A 22,154-nucleotide genomic window follows, 5' to 3' on the forward strand; every position below is an offset into this window, starting at 1 on the left:
TTTCCAGCTTATTTACCACTTGTGGCTCCTCCTCACCAAAAGTTAATGCAGGTTGTTTTCAGAGTATTGTCATTATGAATTCCTTTTCTGTACAGAGTGACTTGGCTTATGTTACACTAAACTCAAAGCTAAACTGCTGCTTGCATCATACCCGCTGCTGCTGCTAGTCTTTTAATGTAATAGGTTTAAAGTTGGCTGCAGATCTTATGGCACAGGGCAACCATTAAGCAGCTTAAGCCCATTGCGACCTTTGGCCTGTGTTATGCTTACTGTTATGTACACAGAGGCACGTTTACATACATATTTGAATGCTGTGCCAATGGGAGGAGAGACACAGCCACTGTTGAATGTATGAAAGGAGTCATTTTGCATTTTGTGAAGTAAGAGATAAAATGATGGTTTGTTTTTCTTCTTTAATGCACCACTGCAGAGGATTTTCAAAAGGAAGACTTCAAAGAGAGCCAAATTTTCCCGAACTGCTCTGAGTAAACTAGAAATGCAGAAGAAGAATCTGAGGCAGACGCATTATATTGGATGTATGTCCTCTCAGAGGCAGCACCCCAGGTTGAAGCCAGCGCTGTAGCTGCAGGAGGTTCTGCCAATGAATGTTTTATTAGTGTTAATGGGATGTAATAAAGGACTAGAGTGAGCTATGAGGCTGGGTGATGAGAAAGAGAAAGTGGCAGCTACAGTCTTGTAATCTGAATCCTCTCCTCGGGTGTGCGATATTCTGAGAAAAGTGGGTGATTGGGGAGTTGCGCTGCTTTCATTGCTTTCTTTACTTTCAGCACTTTGCTACTTCAAGAACATGTTGCACCCGTTTCAGGTGATGTTTCTCATTTTTAACTGAGACACCAATTTGTGTGCTTTTGAGGGTGTTCACAATGGAAGTGGTGCTACAGCAGGGCATGATTGTCCTCGAAGAGCCTTTGCTGATAATCAGAAATATTTCTCTTTAAGGTGGACTCGATCTGTCCTTTTGATTTTTGCGATTGCTTATTCGAGCATCTAATGGGTAAGTGGGTACTGATTGACGGGTGCACGTGCACACATTTCTGGCCTTCTCTTCTCCAATATTCATGTGCTCCTTTATTCAGGGGCAATAGAGTGTGAGACAGTGCTGATTTTGCACCCCAAGCTTTGAAAGTGCCGTTACCTGAAACCAATTGAAGCCATCACATGATTGACAAGGAGGAAGTGAGGAGGAGAGGTGAAGGTTATAGGCTATAAACGGGAGGGATAAAATGAGAAATTCATGACTCAGCAGAGGCAGTATTTTCAGGGAAAAGTATCTTTACGCACAGCAATAATTTTTTTTATTTTACTGAAAATGGCATTGCACATTAATTTAAATCTTGCTTCTTATGTGCCTTTTTGTGACCCTGAGCATGTGAGAGTATGAATCTCATCATTTAAGAAAAATTAAATGTTACTGATATAGCATCTTTTATATTTTAAAGTAAAGCACATACAATATATCAGATGACCCTCTTGCGACAAACTTGGCGACAGTGGGAAGGAAAAAGTGCCTTTTAACAGGAAGAAACCTCTGGCAGTACCAGGGTCAGGGATCAGGATGAGCCATTAAAGATAACATCATAAGTTCCACATTGTGTCTTTTGTCCTATCTTCCTCCCCTCACCCCCAACTAGATAGCAACTCCTCCCTAACCCTGGTTCTGCTGGAGGTTTCTTCCTGTTTAAAGGGAGTTCTTGATCTCCACTTTCACCAAGTTTGCTCATAGAGTCTTTACCTTACAATATAAAGGTGTGATATAAGTAAAATTGACTTGAATTAGATTGAATTAAATTTGCTGACCTCCAGTGTTTGTGTTGTTTTTTTTTTTGTTTTTTTTTCTCCAGAGGAGGAACTGAGGAAGCTGCGGGAAGAGACCAGCGTGGACTCCCTGCGGCAGGAGCTCGAGAGGGAGCGAAGCAAAAGGATAGACCTGGAGCAGAAGATGAGCGATTTGCTCAAAACCAGGTGAGACGAGAAGACGGGACTGCAGAGTGAAGCACATGACGGGAAATGAGAGGAGAAATGTATGAAAAGGGAAGTAATATTTATGAAATGAAAGGAAAGGGTGACGCTGCACTTTGTAACAGTTCAGCTCAGCAGAGTTTACCATGGGGCAAGTTGGATGACGAGGGTGTCAGTGCCGGTGCTGCCCAAGATTTCTGTTATAAATAGAAGCATCAACAGCTTGGTAGGCAGGAAATTCCGTGTGTGTGTGTGTGTGTGTGTGTGTGTGTGTGTGTGTGAGATTAGGGAGATGGAAAAAGGGAGAGGGAGGAAAAAACGAAAGGAGTCACGCGCTTGTCTGAATCTCCTCCCTGTGACACAGATGCTATCCTGGTGACAGGAAAAACCCACGCCTCTTGGCATCTACTGGGATACCCTTTAAACTTGCGGGTGTGCATGTCTCTCTCTCATGTACTGTGTGTGGAAATGTTAGCTTGAATGCCCATGGGAAATTCTGCTGGTATTCAAGTGATTGCCAGCGCTGAAACATGGCCTCAAGACTATCGAAAGCAGTTTAGGAATTTGTAAGAGGTGAAGTTAATGTACTGTGACCTGCAAGTTTTCCACAGTTAATACTTTGTCAGCAATATCCAGCATGAGCATAACAGACAGCAAACATTTCTTCTTCACTGGTATATGATTGGAATAAACAGTAAAACAAAGCATTAACACATTCTGGAGAAGCCTTCTCTTTAGGGAGAAGATCAATTCAGTCTTACGCTAGAATTTCCTGTCCATTACAAAGAAATATGACTGCAATTAAAGCCTTATAGATAAAAGAGCAACAAGTTTGCCAGTGCCAGTTTGCTCTAAATGTTGTTTCATCCATTTGTAACTACCACTGCAGTGCCTGTTCAGGAAGTTTTATGGAATAAGAATAGCTGTAGGGATGCACTTATTGAATGTGTGTGTTTGTAGCTGTGCAGAATGGGTGATTTGTGGGTAGACCCTCCCTAAAGGACCAATGAGTGATTTCAGATTTGTCATTGAGTTTTATTTAAGTCCGACTGATGCAGATGCCTTCAGTTTTTGCAGGATATGGATAGCTGAATTAATGTGTCTGAAGTTAAAGGAGGATGTTTGCTGTACCACCCTGCCTCTTTCACCCTTTTCCATTTTTGTTGGCACTGATCCTTTTGTCAAACTCATTGTGTGAGATTTTAACAGTAACCTTATTCGCTGTGATAACAGGCAGAGTGAATCTTTCTAGTCTGGCTCTGTGTATGTCTCTTTGCCTTTTGTGGTGATCCATTCAGTGCAGCAGCTTTCAACATGCTGGCTCATGTACTTCTTAAAGTGTGAGATTGCAGTTCTGACAATACAGAAGTGAGACTGACACATGACAGATCTTTCCCTTAGTTTTTTCGTGATTATGTGTGTGTCTGTCCCTTCCGTTCAGGCTAGAGGACTCTCCACCACAACCTCCCAGAAAACAGCAGTCGCCCTCAAACAACAGAACAGGTAAGACTCCAAGTGGACGAGAAATGGGGGGTGAAGGTGGGCAAGTTGGAGTCTAAGGGAGAGGAAATGAGTCCTTGACGTCTTCTGAGTGTGGGAGTAAATCAAGAGGAGAGTTTGCGTGTGTGTGTGCACGTGTGCAGGGGAGGTGAGAGTGTAGGATGCGTGCAACGGAGCGCTCGATGGGAACAGAGTGGGTCGGAAGGGTTTGTGGGTTACTCTAGGACACGAGGCAGTATGTAGTGTGCGTGACAAACACACAGACACGTGCACGCAAACAGAGGGGTTTCCTGTGTGCGCTGTGTGCTGTCAAGAGCAAGTAAGCAACACAACAAACCACATTAATGCATCGAGGCTGGTTCCTATCATTAGTCCAGATCGTCGCTGTTAAGAATGAGTCTGTTTTCAAAATATTTGCGCGAAGGACAAATGAGACAAGCTCATTAGTGCAATAACGGTCAGATTCTGATACGTGCTTTCTTTTGGTTTCAGGCTGAACAGTTAATCTCATAGGTTGACTTTCAGTGATCCAGGGATTGGTGTGTGTTTGTGTGTGTGAGATATTAGTGAAAGGGAGTGTGAGAGAGTGAGGCTAATTTTGGAAAATGGGTTATGATTGTAGATCACTTCATCTAGGGCAGACATAAGAATATGTTAGGCCGGCTTATGCAGATCCAGGTTTGGTAAAGTGAGGCGGTCAGTTAGTGGCAGCCTGTGAGGACTGCAGCACATCTCCTTCATCCACAGTTTACTGCGGTTCAGCCTGGAGTCTGTTCACTGAGGTTTTTAGCTCGTTTTTCAGCTTTAAATAAATTATAAGATTTGTGTTAAATTGAATCTTCCTTGCTGTAGTTTGACATCAACATCTACATATATAACAAAGAGGTCCAGAGCGTGATCGCGCACCCACGCAAACCATCGGCATCATTTGAAACTTCTAAAGTTGTGTGTTTGCAGAGTCAACCTCCTGCTGCAGCAGTTACAGCACCCTAAACTTTGTAACACATTTCAGTGGTGATGTGGCTGTGATGTCACTAAAGGTCAAACTTTAAAGAGCAAAAAAAGGGAAAAAAAAACCCCACATTACCACCATGAAGTGAAAGCGTTCCTATGTTACCCTCAGTCACATGTTAGTTTAAATGAGCTGGCACTCAGCTACCAAAGCCCTGCCGTAGATAATGTGAAAGAGAGAAATCGCGTCTGTTTGGGCCCTGGCAGTGGTGGCTTTGAAAACTGTAAATGTAACTGCTTCTAGCTGAATCGTATCATCTACAGCAGAAAAAACAAACACTTTTTAAAACTGTATTCATTCTTATATGGCAATAAATGTCTGAGCAGTCAGGCTGTTAGTCACCTGAGGATGCTACCACAACAAATTAGTGTTCACTTGAAACACCACAGCAGATTAGAGCTCTAGTTTTTGCTCAGGGGCACTTCAGCATTAGCAGTTGACTGTTGGCCTTGTTTTGACTGGCAAGTATGCAGTTTATGAGGATATCAGGCCCACCAGGCTGTTTTACTGCATGCAGAGAATACTAAGGTTATAAAATCCAGGCAGTTATTTACAGTAAGTCAGCTTATCATGTAGAAAACACGGATTCATTACACAAAGTGCAAAGTATTTTTTTGATATATATTTATTCACACGACAAAAGAAAATTTAGCTTTTATGTAACAGCACAGGCTGCAAAGCTCTGTTGGTTCAGCTCACACCTTTCCATACAGCCATGTCCACCTGCCTGTGGTGATCCTGACTGTGTCATTTCTGTGGCTTAACCTGTAACAAGACTTACTAATGCAGAAAAAGCAGACACCATGGCCCAAAACTCTCCCAATCACGTGCTTAGAAACACAGAAGCAGGCCTGGCGTGAGTCCTTGAATTTGCTCAGCTACCATTGGATAATCACTGTCTGAGACCAGGCTTAAGTGGTCCAGATGGGTCCCATGACAGGGCAGGAGATAGGGTTGGAGTAAGAGTTATTGATGACATAAGCCCATCACATATCAGTGATTTTCTTTTAACAATGCATGATTGTTGGTGCAGGGGATTACAAAAGTAAGTCGTGCTTATAGCAGCAAATCAAAGTTGATGTGTTTTCTTTAGCAGAGAAACAGCAGAAGGAAGTGTGGAGTTCACGGCTGCAGAAGTGGCTGTACGAGCGCTTCGGGGTTTACATGGAAGACTTCCGCTTCCAGCCGGAGGAAAGCACAGTGGAGGCTGAGGAACCGCTAAGTGCTAAAAGGTGGGTGAGATGTGGTCCTGAGCAGAACATAACTCATCAGGTTGTTGAAGAAGATGTGGAATCGGAGCGCCCGGCGAGCATAAAAGCTCGGTGGACGAGACCGAAGCTTGTACCCTCACCCTGTAGCTGTCTCTGGTTTGATTTTGCACAGAGGAAGTGGGTTTTTTCTCATCGTACTTATTTTCTCTCCTCCTCTGTACAGAACAGTGAGTCATTACAGACGGATGAAGGCCAAAGTGTTAACACTTCCCCTCTCACATAAAGCAGCATTTATTTTTTTTGCGTGTATGTCAGCATCCACGTGTAATCTGACCTTCACTTTCTTTTGTTTTCCATCCAGGTTGACAGAAAACATGAGGCGACTCAGTGAGTATAAGCTTTTACTTGGCATCCTCTACATAATAATGATAATAATAATAATAGTAATGATATCACTAACACACATTCATGCAATACTCTAGTTCTGTGTATTGTAGATCTAATTTTTTTTTTCCTTTTGAACATTTCGACATGTAGTTAAATATAAAAGTCCTGGAAAATTTCACAGTAAAAGCCTGATTCACAAAGATAACCAAGAGTAAACACATTGCTGCTCTGTCTTTAGCTTCACACTCTCAGTGAATCCCTGTGTCTTTGCTGTTTCAGAGCGAGGAGCCAGACCTGTCACCAACTTCTTAAGGAACCTCTCCGCCTTATCTAATTGGCACTCCGTGTACACCTCAGCTATTGCCTTCATTGTGAGTCTCTGCTTTCTTACACTTCAGACATGTGAATTAATGTTTTTACTCGATCTAATAATCGCGCTTCGATATTCTCTAAAAGAAAACTTGAGGTTAGTTGTGATACAGGATTACCTGCCATAAACTGCTGATGCATTAACAGCTGTGCTGCTTCTGTCATCTGCCGTCTCTGTCACTTTGACACATTGCACTACATTTTCACCACCCTGCCTTTATTTGACTGCAGTTGTGACTTTTTCCTCTTTTCTCTAAATCTAATCCACGAATAGGTGAGACTTCATAGAGGATGCAGGGCAATTGTGATATGAGAGAGGAAATTGATGAAGTTAAATTGAATGATTTAGTCGAATTTTGAGATCAAGACTTCTTGCTTGTACTTTACAGCAGTTATTATATGTATTCAGTGTAATTCCTTATTATCCCAACGTGATTTTTTTTTTTAAATTTTGGGTGTCTAAAATCAACCAGACTGGAAAAGGAGTCCGATGATAATTTTGGACAGCGGGTACGACCCTTTTAATAGAAAACAGTCGTTTCTGTAGTTTTACTCTGACCTAATTGTCTTACAGCTCGTGGCCGGGAGGTTAAATGAATATTAAAGTCATGTCTGCTTCACTGTGATGAGTTGCAGTGATTCTGCCAGCGACTGCAGGCCTAATCAGATCTTCATTAATGTCCAGTCAGTGGTTATGCTAAATCATCCTCAACCCACTGATTATGGCCCTACACCATCTCAGTATCCAGACGTGATGCTGGTTTAGTGTTGACAGGTGACTCAGCGTCTTCCACTGCTGATATATCACCCAAGTATATGCGCTTCAGGCTTACAATGAGCCCCCCTGATTCCTCTTTATGTCCATCTTATAATTCATTGCTGTTATTGACTGAAAGAATGTGTCCTCGCTGCTATAAAGTGCTGAATTTAATGCATATCGGTTGTTTATTAAAGAACAACAAACCACGTTAACCTGTGTATATATTGTCCTTTTTTTCCCTTTTGAATCCAGATTTACATGAATGCTGCTTGGCATGGCTGGGCCATTCCCATGTTCCTCTTCCTGGCTATCCTACGCTTGTCCTTAAATTACCTCATTGCCAGGTAAAAACTGTCATTTATTCATAAAAGCAGGATAATTTTTGCCTCAGCTGTTGCTTCACGGTTGAGCTCGATTGTTTGTAAAAGGCTACAGTCCGATTTTCAGCTTTTAGCGTGATTAATTGTGCAAAAAACCCCCACATTAACATCAACTACTGAGGCCACAGCTGTGCTGGTAGTACACAGATGCACACCGCGGCCCTGTAGTCACACAGCAAATGTTTGTTAAAACCGCCAGATTTTAAAAACATGCTCACATTTGTGCATATTTGGGGTTGTTGTAATTGTCGCTACAAAGAGCAGTACACGATAACAGACAGGGTCAGACCTGATTTCAATCAGAGCTCCCAAGGCTGGAAAAGTCGGTCCTTTAAAGTTGATGTTTTGCTTTGAAGGAATAGTTGCCTTATAACATGTGCATTATTTATACCTTCTATTTTTCAGAGGTTGGAGGATCCAGTGGAGCATTGTGCCTGAGGTCTCTGAACCCATGGTAAGATGCCTTCCTGCTGTTGTTGTTGTGCAGGTCAGAATGAAACGTATCCATGACTAGAGATCAACGTGTGGCTTTTGTGTGTGTGTGTGTGTGTGTGTGTGTGTGTGTGTGTGTGTGTGTGTGTGTTGTTAAAGGAGCCTCCAAAGGAAGACTTGACTGTGTCTGAGAAGTTTCAGCTTGTACTTGACGTTGCACAAAAAGCACAGGTATAACGAGGTTCATCTAACGATCCAACCGCTGCTCGAAACAAGACAAACTCTTTAATGAGGTGCTTTTAAATCTCTTTCAGAACCTCTTTGGAAAGATGGCTGATGTTTTAGAGAAAATAAAGAAGTGAGTGGTTTTGTTTCAGCCTGACAATCAAGTGTGCAAGAAATGCACATAACTTATATACTGATGTGTATTCTGTCCTCCTGCTGCTGCCTGTGTTTCAGTCTGTTCATGTGGGTGCAGCCAGAGAGCACCCAGAAACTTTACGTCTGCCTGTGGGTGACTTTCATCACCTCCTGCGTCCTGCCGTACAAACTGCTGGGCTTTATGATTGGTGAGTGATGTTCACAAAGCATCTTTTTCATTGTGACAATACGTGAACTCAGTCACAAACAGATGCAGAACCTGTGGAGCCGTACTCCCTCAGCCTGTGTGGGGAAGCTGCGGGCTATTGGCATATAAATCTTATACATAATTACTACTCTTTAGCGTCTCCCAAACCACTATGCACTCAGACTTTCTTGAAAGGTGCTCGGAGCAAACTGTTGGCATAGAACCTGCTTTCATTTATCCAAATTTCCATCTAGCACTTAATTTCTCCATTTAAAAGGAACGAATAACCAAAATCAATGTATGCTTAAAAGCTGCACTGGACATTTAAACAAAGTAAATATACTGACATTGATTCTTTCAGATCCCATCTAAGATTTCTTCAGTGACTCATTTCAATTGGAGAAAAAAACCAGACCACACATTCAGCGTGACTGGGAATGAGGGCTTTCTTTTCTGCACAGATAGCTAACCGCATTTGGAGACAAAATTAGAGGCAAGGCTGAGATGGTTTGGACATGTGCAGAGAAGGGAAAAAGAATATATTGGACAAAGGATGCTGAGGATGGAGCTGCCAGGCAGGGAGATGAGAGGATGACCTCAGAGGAGGTTCATGGGTGTAGTGAAGGAGGACATGCAGAGGAGGACGGGGTGAGATGGAGGCAGATGATCTAATGGGAGCAGCTGAAAGAAGAAGACGGCTAGCTGAGCACATTGTTACATTGTGAACATGGAACGGAAAAATGTGATAGAGTCCAGAGGAAACCAGTCTGTGTTGGCACAAAGTGACATCGGCAGGCTGTATTGCACCCATCATGGGGAATATCCCCACATAGTCTGTACATGCAGAGCCACTGCCTTCTGTAGTATGTGTAACTCTGGTTGTGGGTAATTGATACCAACAGGGAAAACGATAAGGAATGGCAGGAGCCGGGAGACCTGGGAACACACGGCAGCTGCATGACAGGCTCCAAATACAAAACAATTATAATAAAAACGTTTCCCCAAAGAGAGTCCAGTTTGTAAGCGGGTGTTAGCTGGTGGGTCAGTCATCGGAGCCCAGTTCATGTAGTGGAGAAGAAATCTGTGGTCATGTGTGCATCTGTCCCACCGTGACGTGGACAGAGTCTTCACGTCAGTCTCATCAGGAGCTCTTAGGCTGGTTTTCCATCGAGTTTAACTGGAAATTGGAACCTCCATTCATCATTGGAAGCTTTTCATTATTCTGCACTTTATTCTGTAAATCTGCTGTTTTACCATGAGGAGAAAATCTGACTGCTGAGCTGCGGAGGCTCTGGATAACCAACAATACACCAGAGTCACTTTGAGCTCCAACATATAACTGGCCCAGTGTCTGTATGTGCAAGAATGGGCAAAATGCTGAAACTAGTGATGTCATCAAGGTCAGCTGCAAGGACTACTTTGGGCGGGGGGGGCGTCACCTATTTGGGGCATCCCTTTGTCTGTCAGTGAGGCACATCTGAGGGGTTATTTTCACTAAACGGTGTTGCTTTGCATCATTTAATCTCTTTTATTTATATTTATTTATATTTTGATATTATTTTTAAGAATTAATGTGTCTGTGATTACTCTCTTTGCAGGCGTGTACGCCGGCATCAAGTTCTTCATCATAGACTTCCTGTTTAAGAGCTGCCCGAAGCTCCGCGACAAGTATGACACGCCTTACATCGTGTGGAACAGCCTTCCCACCGACCCCCAGCTCAAAGAGAGGACAAACGCCACTGTGTCGAGACGGGTAAGGCAAACAGACCCCAACACCAACCCACACACGTTTTCTACCACCAACACTGCTTCCTGTCTCCGGTTCTTGATTTTTTTTTTTTTTTTTTTTTTTTTAAATTAAAATCTTAAATAAGAAAATATTTCTTCCTTTAGCCCATCCTGATTTCAAACTTAAAGACCTGAGTTGTTAACAGGTTTATACCACAGAGGCTTTCAGTTGCATTGCAAAACTTCTCCCAGGCTAGAAGTTTGAGTAAATTCACATTATTTGCAGATTAATATATAAGCAATCATCTCAAACACACACACACAAGAAGAAAGGCACATATCCCACCTCCATTTGGGTGTTGGGGTACTCAGAGGGATCGTCCATCAGCAGCAGGTCGGGTCCAGTCTTTCATGTTGTCAGCAGTCCACCCACTATAGCCCACCTCCCACTGACTCCCTTTGTGGTGGATAAAAATCGATGGCACAGCTGGCAGCCTTAACCCAATTTCCCTCGGGATGAATAAAGTATGATCAATCAATCAATCAATCAAAATATCACCCCGCCTGTCAATAATGCAATACAATTGAGCCCGTGATTGTTCTGTGTGGGACCACAAAGTTCCTCTCTTACATGAATGTCTGAGTGTGTGTTTGCTGTGGCCGCAGTCACAGGTCTGCTCTGTCGTTTCTCTCTCTCAGCTCTCTGGCACTGAGAAGGTAGGGCCTCTGGTGTGTCTACTCTACTGTGCTTGTGTGTGCTGCCAGTTCACCACAATGCGTGTGTGTGTGTGTGTGTGAGTGATGTGTGACACACCTAGTGAGTGGCTGTCAGTAATTTGTGAATGCAGTGGATCAAAATGTCAACAAAACGGTCTGCGATTTTCCTTTTTGCTCTTTGATACTGCAGTGTTTTTATTCTCTTTTGTTTGAATGATCTTTAACAGCCTGCAGCCCCGTGACATTTTGGATCCACGAACATAGATGCTTGTGAGAATTGGCAGTGTGTTTACTGAGTAGGCACGTAGAGAAGATTTGACGAGTGTAGTTTCATGTTAGCACATTAATATCGTCCTGTTCCCCTTAAATACACCATAACTGCTGTTAGATCATTAGATTAAATGTCTTATATAAAAAGGCCTGCATAAAAATGAACCAAACAGTTGATCTTACCATTGAGGTGGTGGCCACAGGCCGCTGCTCTCTCCTTCTCCCTCTGACTGATTTTTCTCTAGTTTTACTTTTTCCTCATTGTTCTTGTCACTGCTGTTAGCATGAGATGGACCTGCAGAACAGGCTGTCCATCTCCTTCAGGGTGATGCATCCACGTGTTGTCACAAGAAGGTTTGCTGTCTCCCAGCATAGGCTCCATAGTGTGGAGGAGGTACTAGGAGCTGGGCCCATTGCAAGAGTAAAGCTGGACAGGGCCATAGATGGGCATCAACCCAGCAGCAGCACCAGTATCTGTTCCTCTGTGTGAGGAGGAACAGGAGGAGTACTGCCAGAGCTCTACAGAATGACCTCCAGCAAGCTAATCATGTGATAGAATCAGATTGCAAGAGGGTGTTATAATGTCCTGGTGTCCGTGCAGCTCATGCATTTGCTCGTTGGCTTTTGGGGGTTTTTTTGTTTTCTTTTTTTTTTTAAGCTTCAGGACCGTGAGGACTTCATGCCACCTCTTGGAGTCTGATTCTGTTAGTTTGATCAGAAACATGCACAGGAAGCCTGCTGCAGGTCATTCTGCAGAGCTTTGGTACAGAAAAGCAGATGTGCTGCTAAACTCATGTAATGCCCACCTGCTGGTTTCTCCCCCTTTTTCCCGTTGGCACTTGTGGATATGATGTGTCGTCCTTGAGGAGCTGGACTAGCTCTATAACCTGACTGGGCTGCAGGTGCAATATCTGCTACCAGCAGTGATGAGGACTCCATCAAAAAGTAGAAGAGGCGTAAAATCAATCAAGAGGCGTGATGGCCCGTTTATGCTCGCCAGGTTTTTCCCACATGACAAAAGTGGAGTCTTTTTGTGCCACCACAGGTTTAAGAAACAATTGTGTAACTCTTTCAGTTTTAATGACACATCAACACAGAAGCTCAGAGATTCACAGATTATATATGAGGAGATGTTGAAACAGTATAGGAAGATCAGACTTTCTGGAAAAAATTTTAGACTTCTGCTCCTGTACTGTACCAGCGCTGATGTGGAGGCTTTTCCTGATCATTCAGGAGAGTACTGCAGCGTATAGTCACACCCACAGTGCTGGTATAAATGCTACCAAGCTGTGATGACCTTGCTGTTTGGTTGCAAATTGTGTGGTGAGCGTAAATGGGTGATAAGGAGCGAGCCGGTGTGGCCACCTCCTGCAAAATGACTCCTTTTTGTGGTGTTGCCTCTTCAGTGCACCTGCAGCTGCTTTCATTTGCACTGACGCAGCTGAACTGGTAGTGGAGTCACAATGGTTTATGCTTGCTAACTGGAGAGATCAGTAACCCTGAAGTTTATCTGACTTTGTCTTGTGATAACCAACACTCGTGTAAGTAAAGCTGTAAAACTGCAGTGGACACGAATGTTTTTGGTAAACGCGTGTTGTAGGTAATTTATGGATGCTGACTTGAATGATGGCCTCACTCTTTGCTTTGCACGTCACACCTGAGCCTGCTGTGAAGAAAGCGCACATGATGCAACCTCAAAAGTTGGGGAGCTGTTTGAAGTTCGGCCACTTGTCTCTAAAGCTGTGGGATACTGTAGTTCACACAGATTTATAAAACCTCATCCGCTGAGTTTAATGTGACTCTTTCTTTCTGTCCTCCTTTTATGTTCTCACTTTTTTCCCCTCTTTTTTCCTTCCCTCCATCCTCCTTCCCCTCTTCCCTCCTACTCTCTCCAGGTCCAGCCGGTGGTTTCTCGTGGAAGCCTCGCCAACGTCCCGTGTGGGGGGAGCAGAGAGGAGGAGAGCGGTCGCTCTCACAGCACCAAGAAGGGAGCTTTCCACGAGATTTTCAACCTGCCAGAGTCAGAGCGCCCTCTGCCGGGTAAGAGCAAGTACTACAGTTTATTTATTTATTTATTTATTTATTTTTTTTCCTTTGGCACCCATTTTTATTTCTGTACATCCAACTTAGAAATGTCTAAAAGCTGGAATCGTGTGTTTTCTGTGAATAACGCTCCTTCATCATCTTGTATGCTGTTTGTTCACAGTCTGTGAAAATGGCTGGAGGTGTTGCCTGATAAACCGAGACAGGAAGATGCCCACAGACTACATCAGGAACGGGATGCTTTACGTCACGGAGAAGTAAGTGGAACATCTTTGTCTCAGGGGAGAGCTTTATCGCATCAAATCTCTGAGCGGAGGAGAGAAGCAGCACTTCCATTTACAGGTGGAGCAGATGAGAGGAACGGAGATTCATTAGTCCAGAGGAGACGTAGTTTTAAGTTGCGCTGAGCCTCATCTCTCTTCCTCTCTGTGTAGCTCTGTGTAGGGTAGCCTTCCTCCTGAGAACACTCGACTCAAGACTTTATTACACGTCTGTTCAGTTTGGATGTTTTTTTTGGTGTCTTTGTTTCCCTCCTTTTACAAAGCTCTCTGTCTCTCTCAGTTACCTGTGCTTTGAGAGCTCCAGCTCCAGATCGAGCTCCTCCAAGAAGCATAAAGTCATCAAGCTGGTGGACATCACTGACATACAAAAGGTAATGACTCAGTAATACGCATAAGGAATGTCTCGAGGCCAGCAGCCTCTCTAAAACTGGATAATTACTTACTTTAAATATTAATAATGAAACTAATGTAATTCTATTCTGGTGTGTATTTAAAGCAGGTATTTCTGGTTTTTCCTCCACAGTACAAAGTGTTGTCAGTCCTACCAGGAAGTGGGATGGGCATTTCAATAGCCACTCCCTCCACTCAGAAGGTACAGACTTTGTATATTCATTATGTTTGGAGTCATGATTTCATTTGCTTCAGCTGAAGCTCAGTCCAACATCTTAATAATTATCTGCTATAGATGTTGTGTTTTTGTCCTTTCAGTTAGTTTCAGACAAGTCAGCAGTAATTCTCCAGTATTGCATGTGACAAATCGAAATTCACAAATGTGAGCTGCTGTGGGTTTCTGTGGGCGTTTCATTAAGATTTGATTTACGAGCCGATTAGTTGGCCATCAAGGATGTTACCGGGTAGCTAGGTGACAGAGATGTAGCATCAATAATTTTTCCTACTGAGGAAGTAGAGAAAGAGGTTGGTGAGATTATTGGGAACAGTCATGTCTATAACTTCTGTTCCCTTTCAGTCGATTCACTCGGTACAGCACACGTAGTATTAGATGTCACTGCTCCACAGTACCGAGTGAACCGACTGAAAGGGAAGAGCAAAGATTGTAGGTACTGTACAGTGTTTACCACCACATGAACATAGGTATACGCCAATCAGGCATAACATTATCAACACTTATTATCTCTGTATTGTGGCGCCTGTTAGTGGATGCTAATTATTAGTGAGAAAGTGTCCTCAAAGTTGATGTTAAAAAAATGGGTCACATTGTGATGGCTAGACAACTGGGTCGGAACATTTCCAGAGCTGCAGTTCTTGTGGGCTGGTCCAAAGAAGGAATGGTGGTGAACCAGCAACGAGGTCATGGATGAACGTGAGGAGTGAAGGCTGGCCCGCATCGTCCGATCCAACAGACGAGCTTATGTAACTCAAACTGCACAAAACGTTCTGGTTCTGATAGAAAGGGCTCAGAATACAGAACATTGCAGTTTGTTGCAAATCGGGCTGCATAGCTGCAGACCAGCCAGGTGTCCATGCTGACCTCTGTCCACCACTGAAAGCGCCACCACTGGCATCAGAACAAGACCACGGAGCAATGGAAGAAGGTGACCTGGTCTGATGAATGTTACATCACATGGATGACCTGGCACCAGGATGCACAATGGGGCAAAGGCAAGCCTACAGAAGCAGTGTGATGTTTTGGGCAATGAAGTGCCGGGAAACCAGCATATCCAGGACATCCAACAATCTAAAGCATTGTTGCAGACCATGTATGCTGTTATGGAAACGGTGCTCCCTGATGGCTGTGGTCTCTTTCAGCGGGATAATGCTCCCTGCAGCAAAGCAAAAACGGTTCAGGAGTGGTTTGGGGAGCACAAGAACATGTTTAACACTCCGATTTCCTCAGATCTCAATCCCGTCGAGCATCTGCGGGATATGCTGGACGCGCTGGAGGCCCCACCTCACAACATACAGGACTTCAGGGGTCTAGTGGAGTCCATGCCTCGTTGAGTCAGGGTTGTTTTGTCAGCAAAAGGTTTTATTAACACAATATTATTCAGCTGGTCATGATGTTATCTCTAATCAGTTTGTATTTAGATTATCTGAAAGTTGGACTTTGGCGCCCCCAAGTGGAAACTCACTGTACTTTTTTATGTGCAACTGTTATGGTGTAAAATTTCCCGTTATTGGTTGGGATGACAGCGGTTATTACTGTTGTTGTTATTATAATTTTTGTTATTATTATCAGCTTCTGTTTGAGACTCTCTTGTTGCTGTCAGTACTCATGATGTGCTAAATTTTTCCAGATAAATTGCTACACTCATTTCCTTTTAAGCCAACTTCCCCCTGATTGGTTGGTTGGCTCTCACATAGAGATAATTTGAACATGTGGGTGGGGCTTCTGTGCTTACAGAGTGTAGGGGGGGGTCTCGATGATGTCATATAGAGCCAAGAGTAGAAAGAAACCCTCCTAAACAGAATGTGTACAGAAGTTTGAACCCTGAGGTTTTGCTCGCAGGGATTACTTGCACATATGCCGGCCCAAGGCTGGGGCCACGCCAATAAGCTAAACTCTATTTTCTTCTATTAATTTTATTACTTTATAAACGTATCGGTGCTTTGCCCTTGGGAAAATTAACTGCCCACCACTGCACTGACCTCAGTGTTTAAAACCATGCCTGTGTTTGGTATCAGTAGCCATCATCATAACTTAATAATCCCACTTGAATGTTAATAATCTTTAATAATAACTCTATTATCGGGGAAAAATATACTCTGATACCATCACAGGGCTTTCAACAGTGTGACTGCTGCGTACTGCTGAGAATGATGCTTTCCTCCATGTTCCAGCTTTACTGAAGAGGTTTTTTTAAATTCCAGTTTAGTTATGTTTGTTGTTGTTTTTTGCCTAGTGCTGCTTTAACTTGGCAGCAAATTCTATTTTATTTATTTATTTTTACAACAGTAGAAGCACACTAACAGCCAAGGATCTCTGTCTCCTCCAGCCATTGGTGTTTGGTGCCATGATCCACAGGGACGAGGCTTTCGAGGCCATCTTCACCCAGTACATGAAGATCGTGACCAGCAAACCGCCGGCCAGCGCCGAGCTCTAAAGAGCCTTCCGCACTCCTCCGCCGGGGCTGAAGTCTGATGCAGAGAACCTCCCGAGTCTCAGCCGAACTGGATGACACTCTCTAACGCCGCACTCTTCGACCGTGTGTGAGCTGCCTCCTCCTCTTCCTCATCATCATAGTCGATGATCTCGGCCCAGTTGGTGGATTTTTCTGCTTAGGCCACGTTAGAGGGAATATGTGGGTGTAGCTGGTGTTTAGTCACATGACGCTTTTCCTGTGGGTGATTATGGACAAAATTTGCTAAGAGAGGAGGCTGATCAGTGTGGTTTTATCAATCATCAGGAGGCTGGTGAGGGGGGGCTGGCCTCCTCTCCCACCTGCTGACCACTTGACTTAGCTGGCTTCCTTTTTCTGTGTGTGTGTGTCTTAAGGTCTTAATTTGCATCTTAAGTGACTCTGATGTTCTCTACTGTGGTAGGAAGACTTCATACAGCTCTCATCATCCTGGATGTATTTAAAAAACAAACAGTTCAAACTGCCACATGTGTAAAAACGAGCTTTTCCAAATCACTGCAAAAACAAATATTCAGACAGGCTGAGCGGTGCTTCGTCTCATCCATGGCTGTATTTTAATTAAATTTTTTTTAAATAAAGTGTATTATTAGCTGTGATGACGGCTGACACGGAGCCTTCCTCTTAGTTTACGCCGCCGCTGGCTTGGTCTCTCTTGTCCTTTTAGCCGAACCGACGAAGCAAAAACGTCCACTGCTGCGTTCGGCATCCGTGTTTGTGAAACAGTGCAGTGACGTTTTCATCTTAATTGCCTTTATTTTGAAAAATGTCTTTTGGTCTTTGAAACAGATCCTTTTTTTTTCTTTTTTTTTTTCTCGACGAGAGCACAACACCGCCTGCTGTTTAAACTCTCGACACATGGAGACCATTTATTTGTCCCATCTCTGCTGTTCTCCCTGCACTTTATTAAAAACTGGAAATGCTGACGTGTGTGTGTGTGTGTGTGTGTGTGTGTGTGTGTGTGTGTGTGTGTGTGTGGCAGCGCACGGATGTTATATGTTGGTCAGTGTTAGAAACCACTGCAGTCTCATTATTACAGCCTTCCTCTCCTCGACTCGAGGCCATGTTCAGCTGGTCTCTCAGCAGAAAGAACAGTCTGAGCGCTTTGTATTAACGGCAGATTGATGTCTGCACGCTGCACCAGACAACCATCAAACTGGCTGTAAAAGCAGGAGTAGAAGATACTCTAACTGGCACATTTCTCCACACAAAGGCCCATAAAGGCCTTTCAGCTCACTGTATCCTAAACCGTCTAAAGTCTCCTTCTGATTGGGTGACTCTTTGAGTTCAGGCTGTATAGACATGCCTGTTTCTCTTCTTTCTGCAAACGCCACAGTGAGTGCTCTTCCATGTGTTCCTCTTCATCTAAATGTGAGCTGATGTTTGTTTTTTGTTTTTTTTAAAAGTGTGTACATGGATAAAGGTCTTGCTTTATTTCCAGATGCTGTTCCCGGGAGCGAAGCGGGTCTTTGCCCCCCCCCCCTGCGTTTATATGTAGAAGTGTATAATGCCAAACTACATCAGACACTTTAAGGTGTTTTGTGAGGCGGGGATAAAGGGCTGGAGGTCAGTTTCTCTTTAGCTCTTTGTATTTGAGATGACGGAGTAGGTGCTCCACACTCCTAGCTAAAATCTTACAAAAACGCTGTTGAAAGGGAGACCTTGACATTTTTCCCGATATGTCACCGATCCTCAAGAAAAACCAGACTGCCCTTCAGGAACTGCCGTCAAGACGTGAAATGTCAAGGCTTCTCTTAAAGTCGATACGAGTCGTCTCGTCATCGCCGTTGTTTAGAGTCAGGCGGACTGGAGATGAAGTTGCCAGAGGTGCGATGGACCAGTTCAAACAGCTGCGTTTGATGATTATCTTAGTTAAAGCTAATGAAGGATGGATATTTTTCTTTGACATACTTTTTTTTTGTATGATTATTGTTTTGTTTTTGGTTTTTCGAGCCTGTTGCTAACAGGCTGCCTTTCCCAGACATGGATTTCTATTTTTATTGAGGAATAAATTCAATCCATGACCGGGGTGGGGAATACCTGTCGGATATCTGAGCAGGTGGAATCAGTAGTTAATGCTGTCTCACTGTGTGACTGGCTGGCTTGTTGTAGTCTTAAAGCTGTTACCTGAAGCCTTTTTTCTAATCTGTTAACTGTGGCAGGCAGCTCTCAGCAGGGACTGCGAGACCCCGACGGGGCTGCACTCAGATAAAGCACAGAATGTATCACATTCTAAATGTCTAACATTATTATTTTCTTTTGCCAAATATTTGATTTTGCAATCTGCAATATTCTGCCTACACTCATGTTTACAGAAGGTTGTACAAAATGTTTTTCTTTTTTTCTCTTTTTTTTTAAACAACCCCAGTTTGAATTCCTTTACCTCGGGAGTTATGAAAACTGGACTGCTCTTATTCTGGAATTGATGTTTCATCAGCTCGGCACCACTCTCATGACTATCTCTGCTCAGCAACAGGATCAAACTCCAACCTTAGCAACACAAGCAGCTTTTTAACCCTCATACAGCATGTAAGCGTCCATATCCAGCATTGCAGTGATTGGTTTTTAGTGTAGTGGAAGCTGCCAGATTCCCGGGGCTTCATACAGAGCAGAGATGGTCATGGAGGACTGAAATGGCAACATCTGTTTTTGACAGCTGGTCTGCCCTCTGTGACACTATGAAGCTTCTCAGGAGGCTTCATTTTTTTCCCCATTTAGTGAATTAAAATGTGGCGAAAAGCAATCAGTGAGTGGATCATAGAAATTTGAAGGAATTACTTTCCTGATTCAAATCCTATAAAAACTTATTCAAAGCTAAATTCACTAACACCTTTGGCACCAAACGAGCACCGATGCCCAGTTCAGAACCTGTTCCCGGGGTCACAGGAGGGCTTGAGCCTATCCCAGCTTTGGTGATGAACTGTCACATACCCATAACACCTTAATCTGTTCATTCAGCTGGTCCATAAAGCGATAAAGTGAATAAGATACACAGATGCTGAGGATGGAGGTGCCATCAGAAACGACGGTGTTGCCTTCTTGAGGTCCTCTTCGTTCACGCTGGTGTCATCACTGTTGTATTAGCTATGTAGTTCCTCTAAGTGTGTAAATGTTGAAAGTTTTCCCATCTGCCTGATCCACACTGTGTAGCTGTACTAGGGCTGCTCAGCGGCCTCGATCTGATGAATTAAAAAATAAATTAAACACCACAATTAAAAAAAACAAAAAAACATCCTAAGGATTAAGTTGTACTTTGTGGACTGAGACAGAACCCATGATATTGATTGGTTAAGTGCAAATTAAAGCCCAAACGCGAAACACTGCAATCATTACAACGAGTTAGTAATTTGTCATCTGTGACGTGGCGGGCTATAATGGCTTCCTTTTTCCTCTTTTTCTTTTTTTTTCACAGGCATTTGTATACAAATGATTGAATTGTACAGTGAAAAAAAACACTGAGTTTTTAAAAAGACGTGTCTATTGTAAAGGATAATGTGATGTACTTTTTTTTTTTTTTTTTTTAATTTAAGTAAAAGAATTTAAGGTATTTTTAAGCCTTCTGTCATCTTTTCATCTGCAGTACCTCTCTAAAGTCACACGGGGTCACTGTTGGACTTTGTGTCAACACTTGAAGCCCGAGAGAAGTGGGTTGTTTTTGTCTTTTTTCCTCATTCAGCCTCCCCACAGGGGGGTCAGAGGTCAGGCTAAGCTGCCTGGTGCATCTTGCTTGAGGATGTTTCTGTACTTTAGGAATACGAAAGTAGAGAGTTTAACATGCTACACATGCCTGACCAATTTCACTCTATTTTTATGGTGATTGGATGACCAAGGGATCTATAAAGAGGTGGAGGATGGCTTGTGGGCACTTTATCTTGCTCTTGTGACACTAGCAACAATAAATCTAAGACCATCTCCTTATGCAAGCAAGTTTTTCCCCTCTCTCATTTAGCCAAACTCAATGAATCATGGTTTGGGCAACAGCTAAGTGTCTCATGGGTAGATATGAGCAAATGTAACACCACAACACACTTTTGTTCGCTAGCAGCAGAACTAAAATAGCCTTGAGGACCGACATATTCACCCATCATGCCTCCTTAATGACAACACCCTATATAAAAATGTTTCCTCCATATACATCTATCAGTGTAGCCTTACAGTGTTCCACATTCACTGCAGTTTGGCATAAATGGCACCTTTTTCCCCCCAGGTAGAGAATGACAAGTTGTTTTTGTGCCACAGTAGAAATGAACTCCATATAGTGGATTCAAGCTGTGAAAATGAAAAACCTGTCTGTGAGTCCTGATTGGAAGGTGGCATTTGTATTTCTGTGCATGGAGAAGGTATGACTGCACAAAACCAGATAAACATTCTCCTCTAGCTACAGTATACTTATCTTGGGTGGAACAGTTTCAGCTGAAAGGTTTCAAAAAGGAGCTGACAGTAGAATACTTTCCTTTTAGAGATTGCTACGCAGAAGTGCTTTGCGCCTGCATTTATTTGAGTCGCCAGCAGAGGGCGACTCCTGCGGACAACCGGACTGCAACTTAAGAAAACGCCAGCAATAAGAAAAACACTGCAAAAGCACACAAAACGCAACGGAAATAGGAAAAAAAACAGATTTCCAAAAGCACAAGGGAAGTGTTTCTGGGGAGACAATAACCCGACGGACCAGTTGCAGGAACCAAAATATGCTACGAACTCCGCTGGGAGACACTTAAAAGAAGTGGATGATCTATCGGTTTTGTGAGGAAAGAAAAGATAAGACGTAAGTGTGTTAGTCTAACTATTAGCCTAAAAATCCGTCATCATGATAAAACACACCCACCATGCTTTGGGTTCCTGCAACTGGTCCGTCAGGTTATTGTCTCCCCAGAACACTTCCCTTGTGCTTTTGGAAATCTGTTTTTTCCTATTTCCGTTGTCGTTTTTCCAATTTCTGTTTTGTTTTTTCCCATTTCCGTTGTGTTTTGTGTGCTTTTGCAGCATTTTTCTTATTGCTGGTGTTTTCTTAAGTTGCAGTCCGTTTGGCCTCTCAGGGCCACCATAAGATTAGCTAAAAACTTGATGTATGTCGGCATGGTGTCGAGTAGGTCCTTAAGAAAAAAGGAAAAAGGAGTGTCAGACCTAAAGAAAAACACAATCTACAGCAGGTGGACATCATCTTAAAGTTATATCTCTAGGAAATGCGGAAACAAACATTTTAAAGGAAGGGAAACGAGTAAGCCAAATTACTCAGAAACTGGACACTGGAAAATCAGTGGCTAAAGGTCCACATTTGAAGATTGTAGTTCACATAGGTGCCAATATGTATGGAGGAACTCAGAAGAGATACAACAGTGTCTACAGCCATCTGTAAGACACAGTGGTTCTGATTGGAACCACTTTTTGGCATGAGAATGATCCCAAACTCACTGCCAATGC

At 43.2% G+C, this 22,154-nt stretch overlaps 1 protein-coding gene across 6 annotated transcripts in view; it reads left to right on the plus strand.

Moving 5' to 3' along the window:
- The window catches only part of gramd4a (GRAM domain containing 4a), a 53,857-nt gene extending 33,601 nt beyond the window's left edge, over positions 1–20,256 (plus strand). For 4 of the 6 annotated variants that reach the window (XM_084909429.1, XM_084909427.1, XM_084909432.1 and 1 more), the window contains 16 exons: positions 1,863–1,983; positions 3,422–3,483; positions 5,586–5,724; positions 6,065–6,090; positions 6,370–6,461; positions 7,472–7,563; positions 8,005–8,053; positions 8,191–8,262; positions 8,346–8,389; positions 8,491–8,600; positions 10,198–10,352; positions 13,210–13,354; positions 13,521–13,614; positions 13,919–14,009; positions 14,162–14,230; positions 16,593–20,256. In XM_084909429.1, coding sequence (XP_084765555.1) covers positions 1,863–1,983; positions 3,422–3,483; positions 5,586–5,724; positions 6,065–6,090; positions 6,370–6,461; positions 7,472–7,563; positions 8,005–8,053; positions 8,191–8,262; positions 8,346–8,389; positions 8,491–8,600; positions 10,198–10,352; positions 13,210–13,354; positions 13,521–13,614; positions 13,919–14,009; positions 14,162–14,230; positions 16,593–16,700 — 1,469 coding nt within the window. In that variant the 3' untranslated portion in view covers positions 16,701–20,256. The remainder of the gene's footprint in view (positions 1–1,862; positions 1,984–3,421; positions 3,484–5,585; positions 5,725–6,064; positions 6,091–6,369; positions 6,462–7,471; positions 7,564–8,004; positions 8,054–8,190; positions 8,263–8,345; positions 8,390–8,490; positions 8,601–10,197; positions 10,353–13,209; positions 13,355–13,520; positions 13,615–13,918; positions 14,010–14,161; positions 14,231–16,592) is intronic. The other 2 variants (XM_084909430.1, XM_084909428.1) reach the window with 1 other exon arrangement.
- The last annotated feature ends 1,898 nt before the right edge of the window (positions 20,257–22,154 follow it).

Source organism: Perissodus microlepis, chromosome 17 (assembly GCF_051167445.1).
Source record: "Perissodus microlepis isolate ML-2025 ecotype Zambia chromosome 17, ASM5116744v1, whole genome shotgun sequence".
NCBI classification, from domain to species: domain Eukaryota; kingdom Metazoa; phylum Chordata; class Actinopteri; order Cichliformes; family Cichlidae; genus Perissodus; species Perissodus microlepis.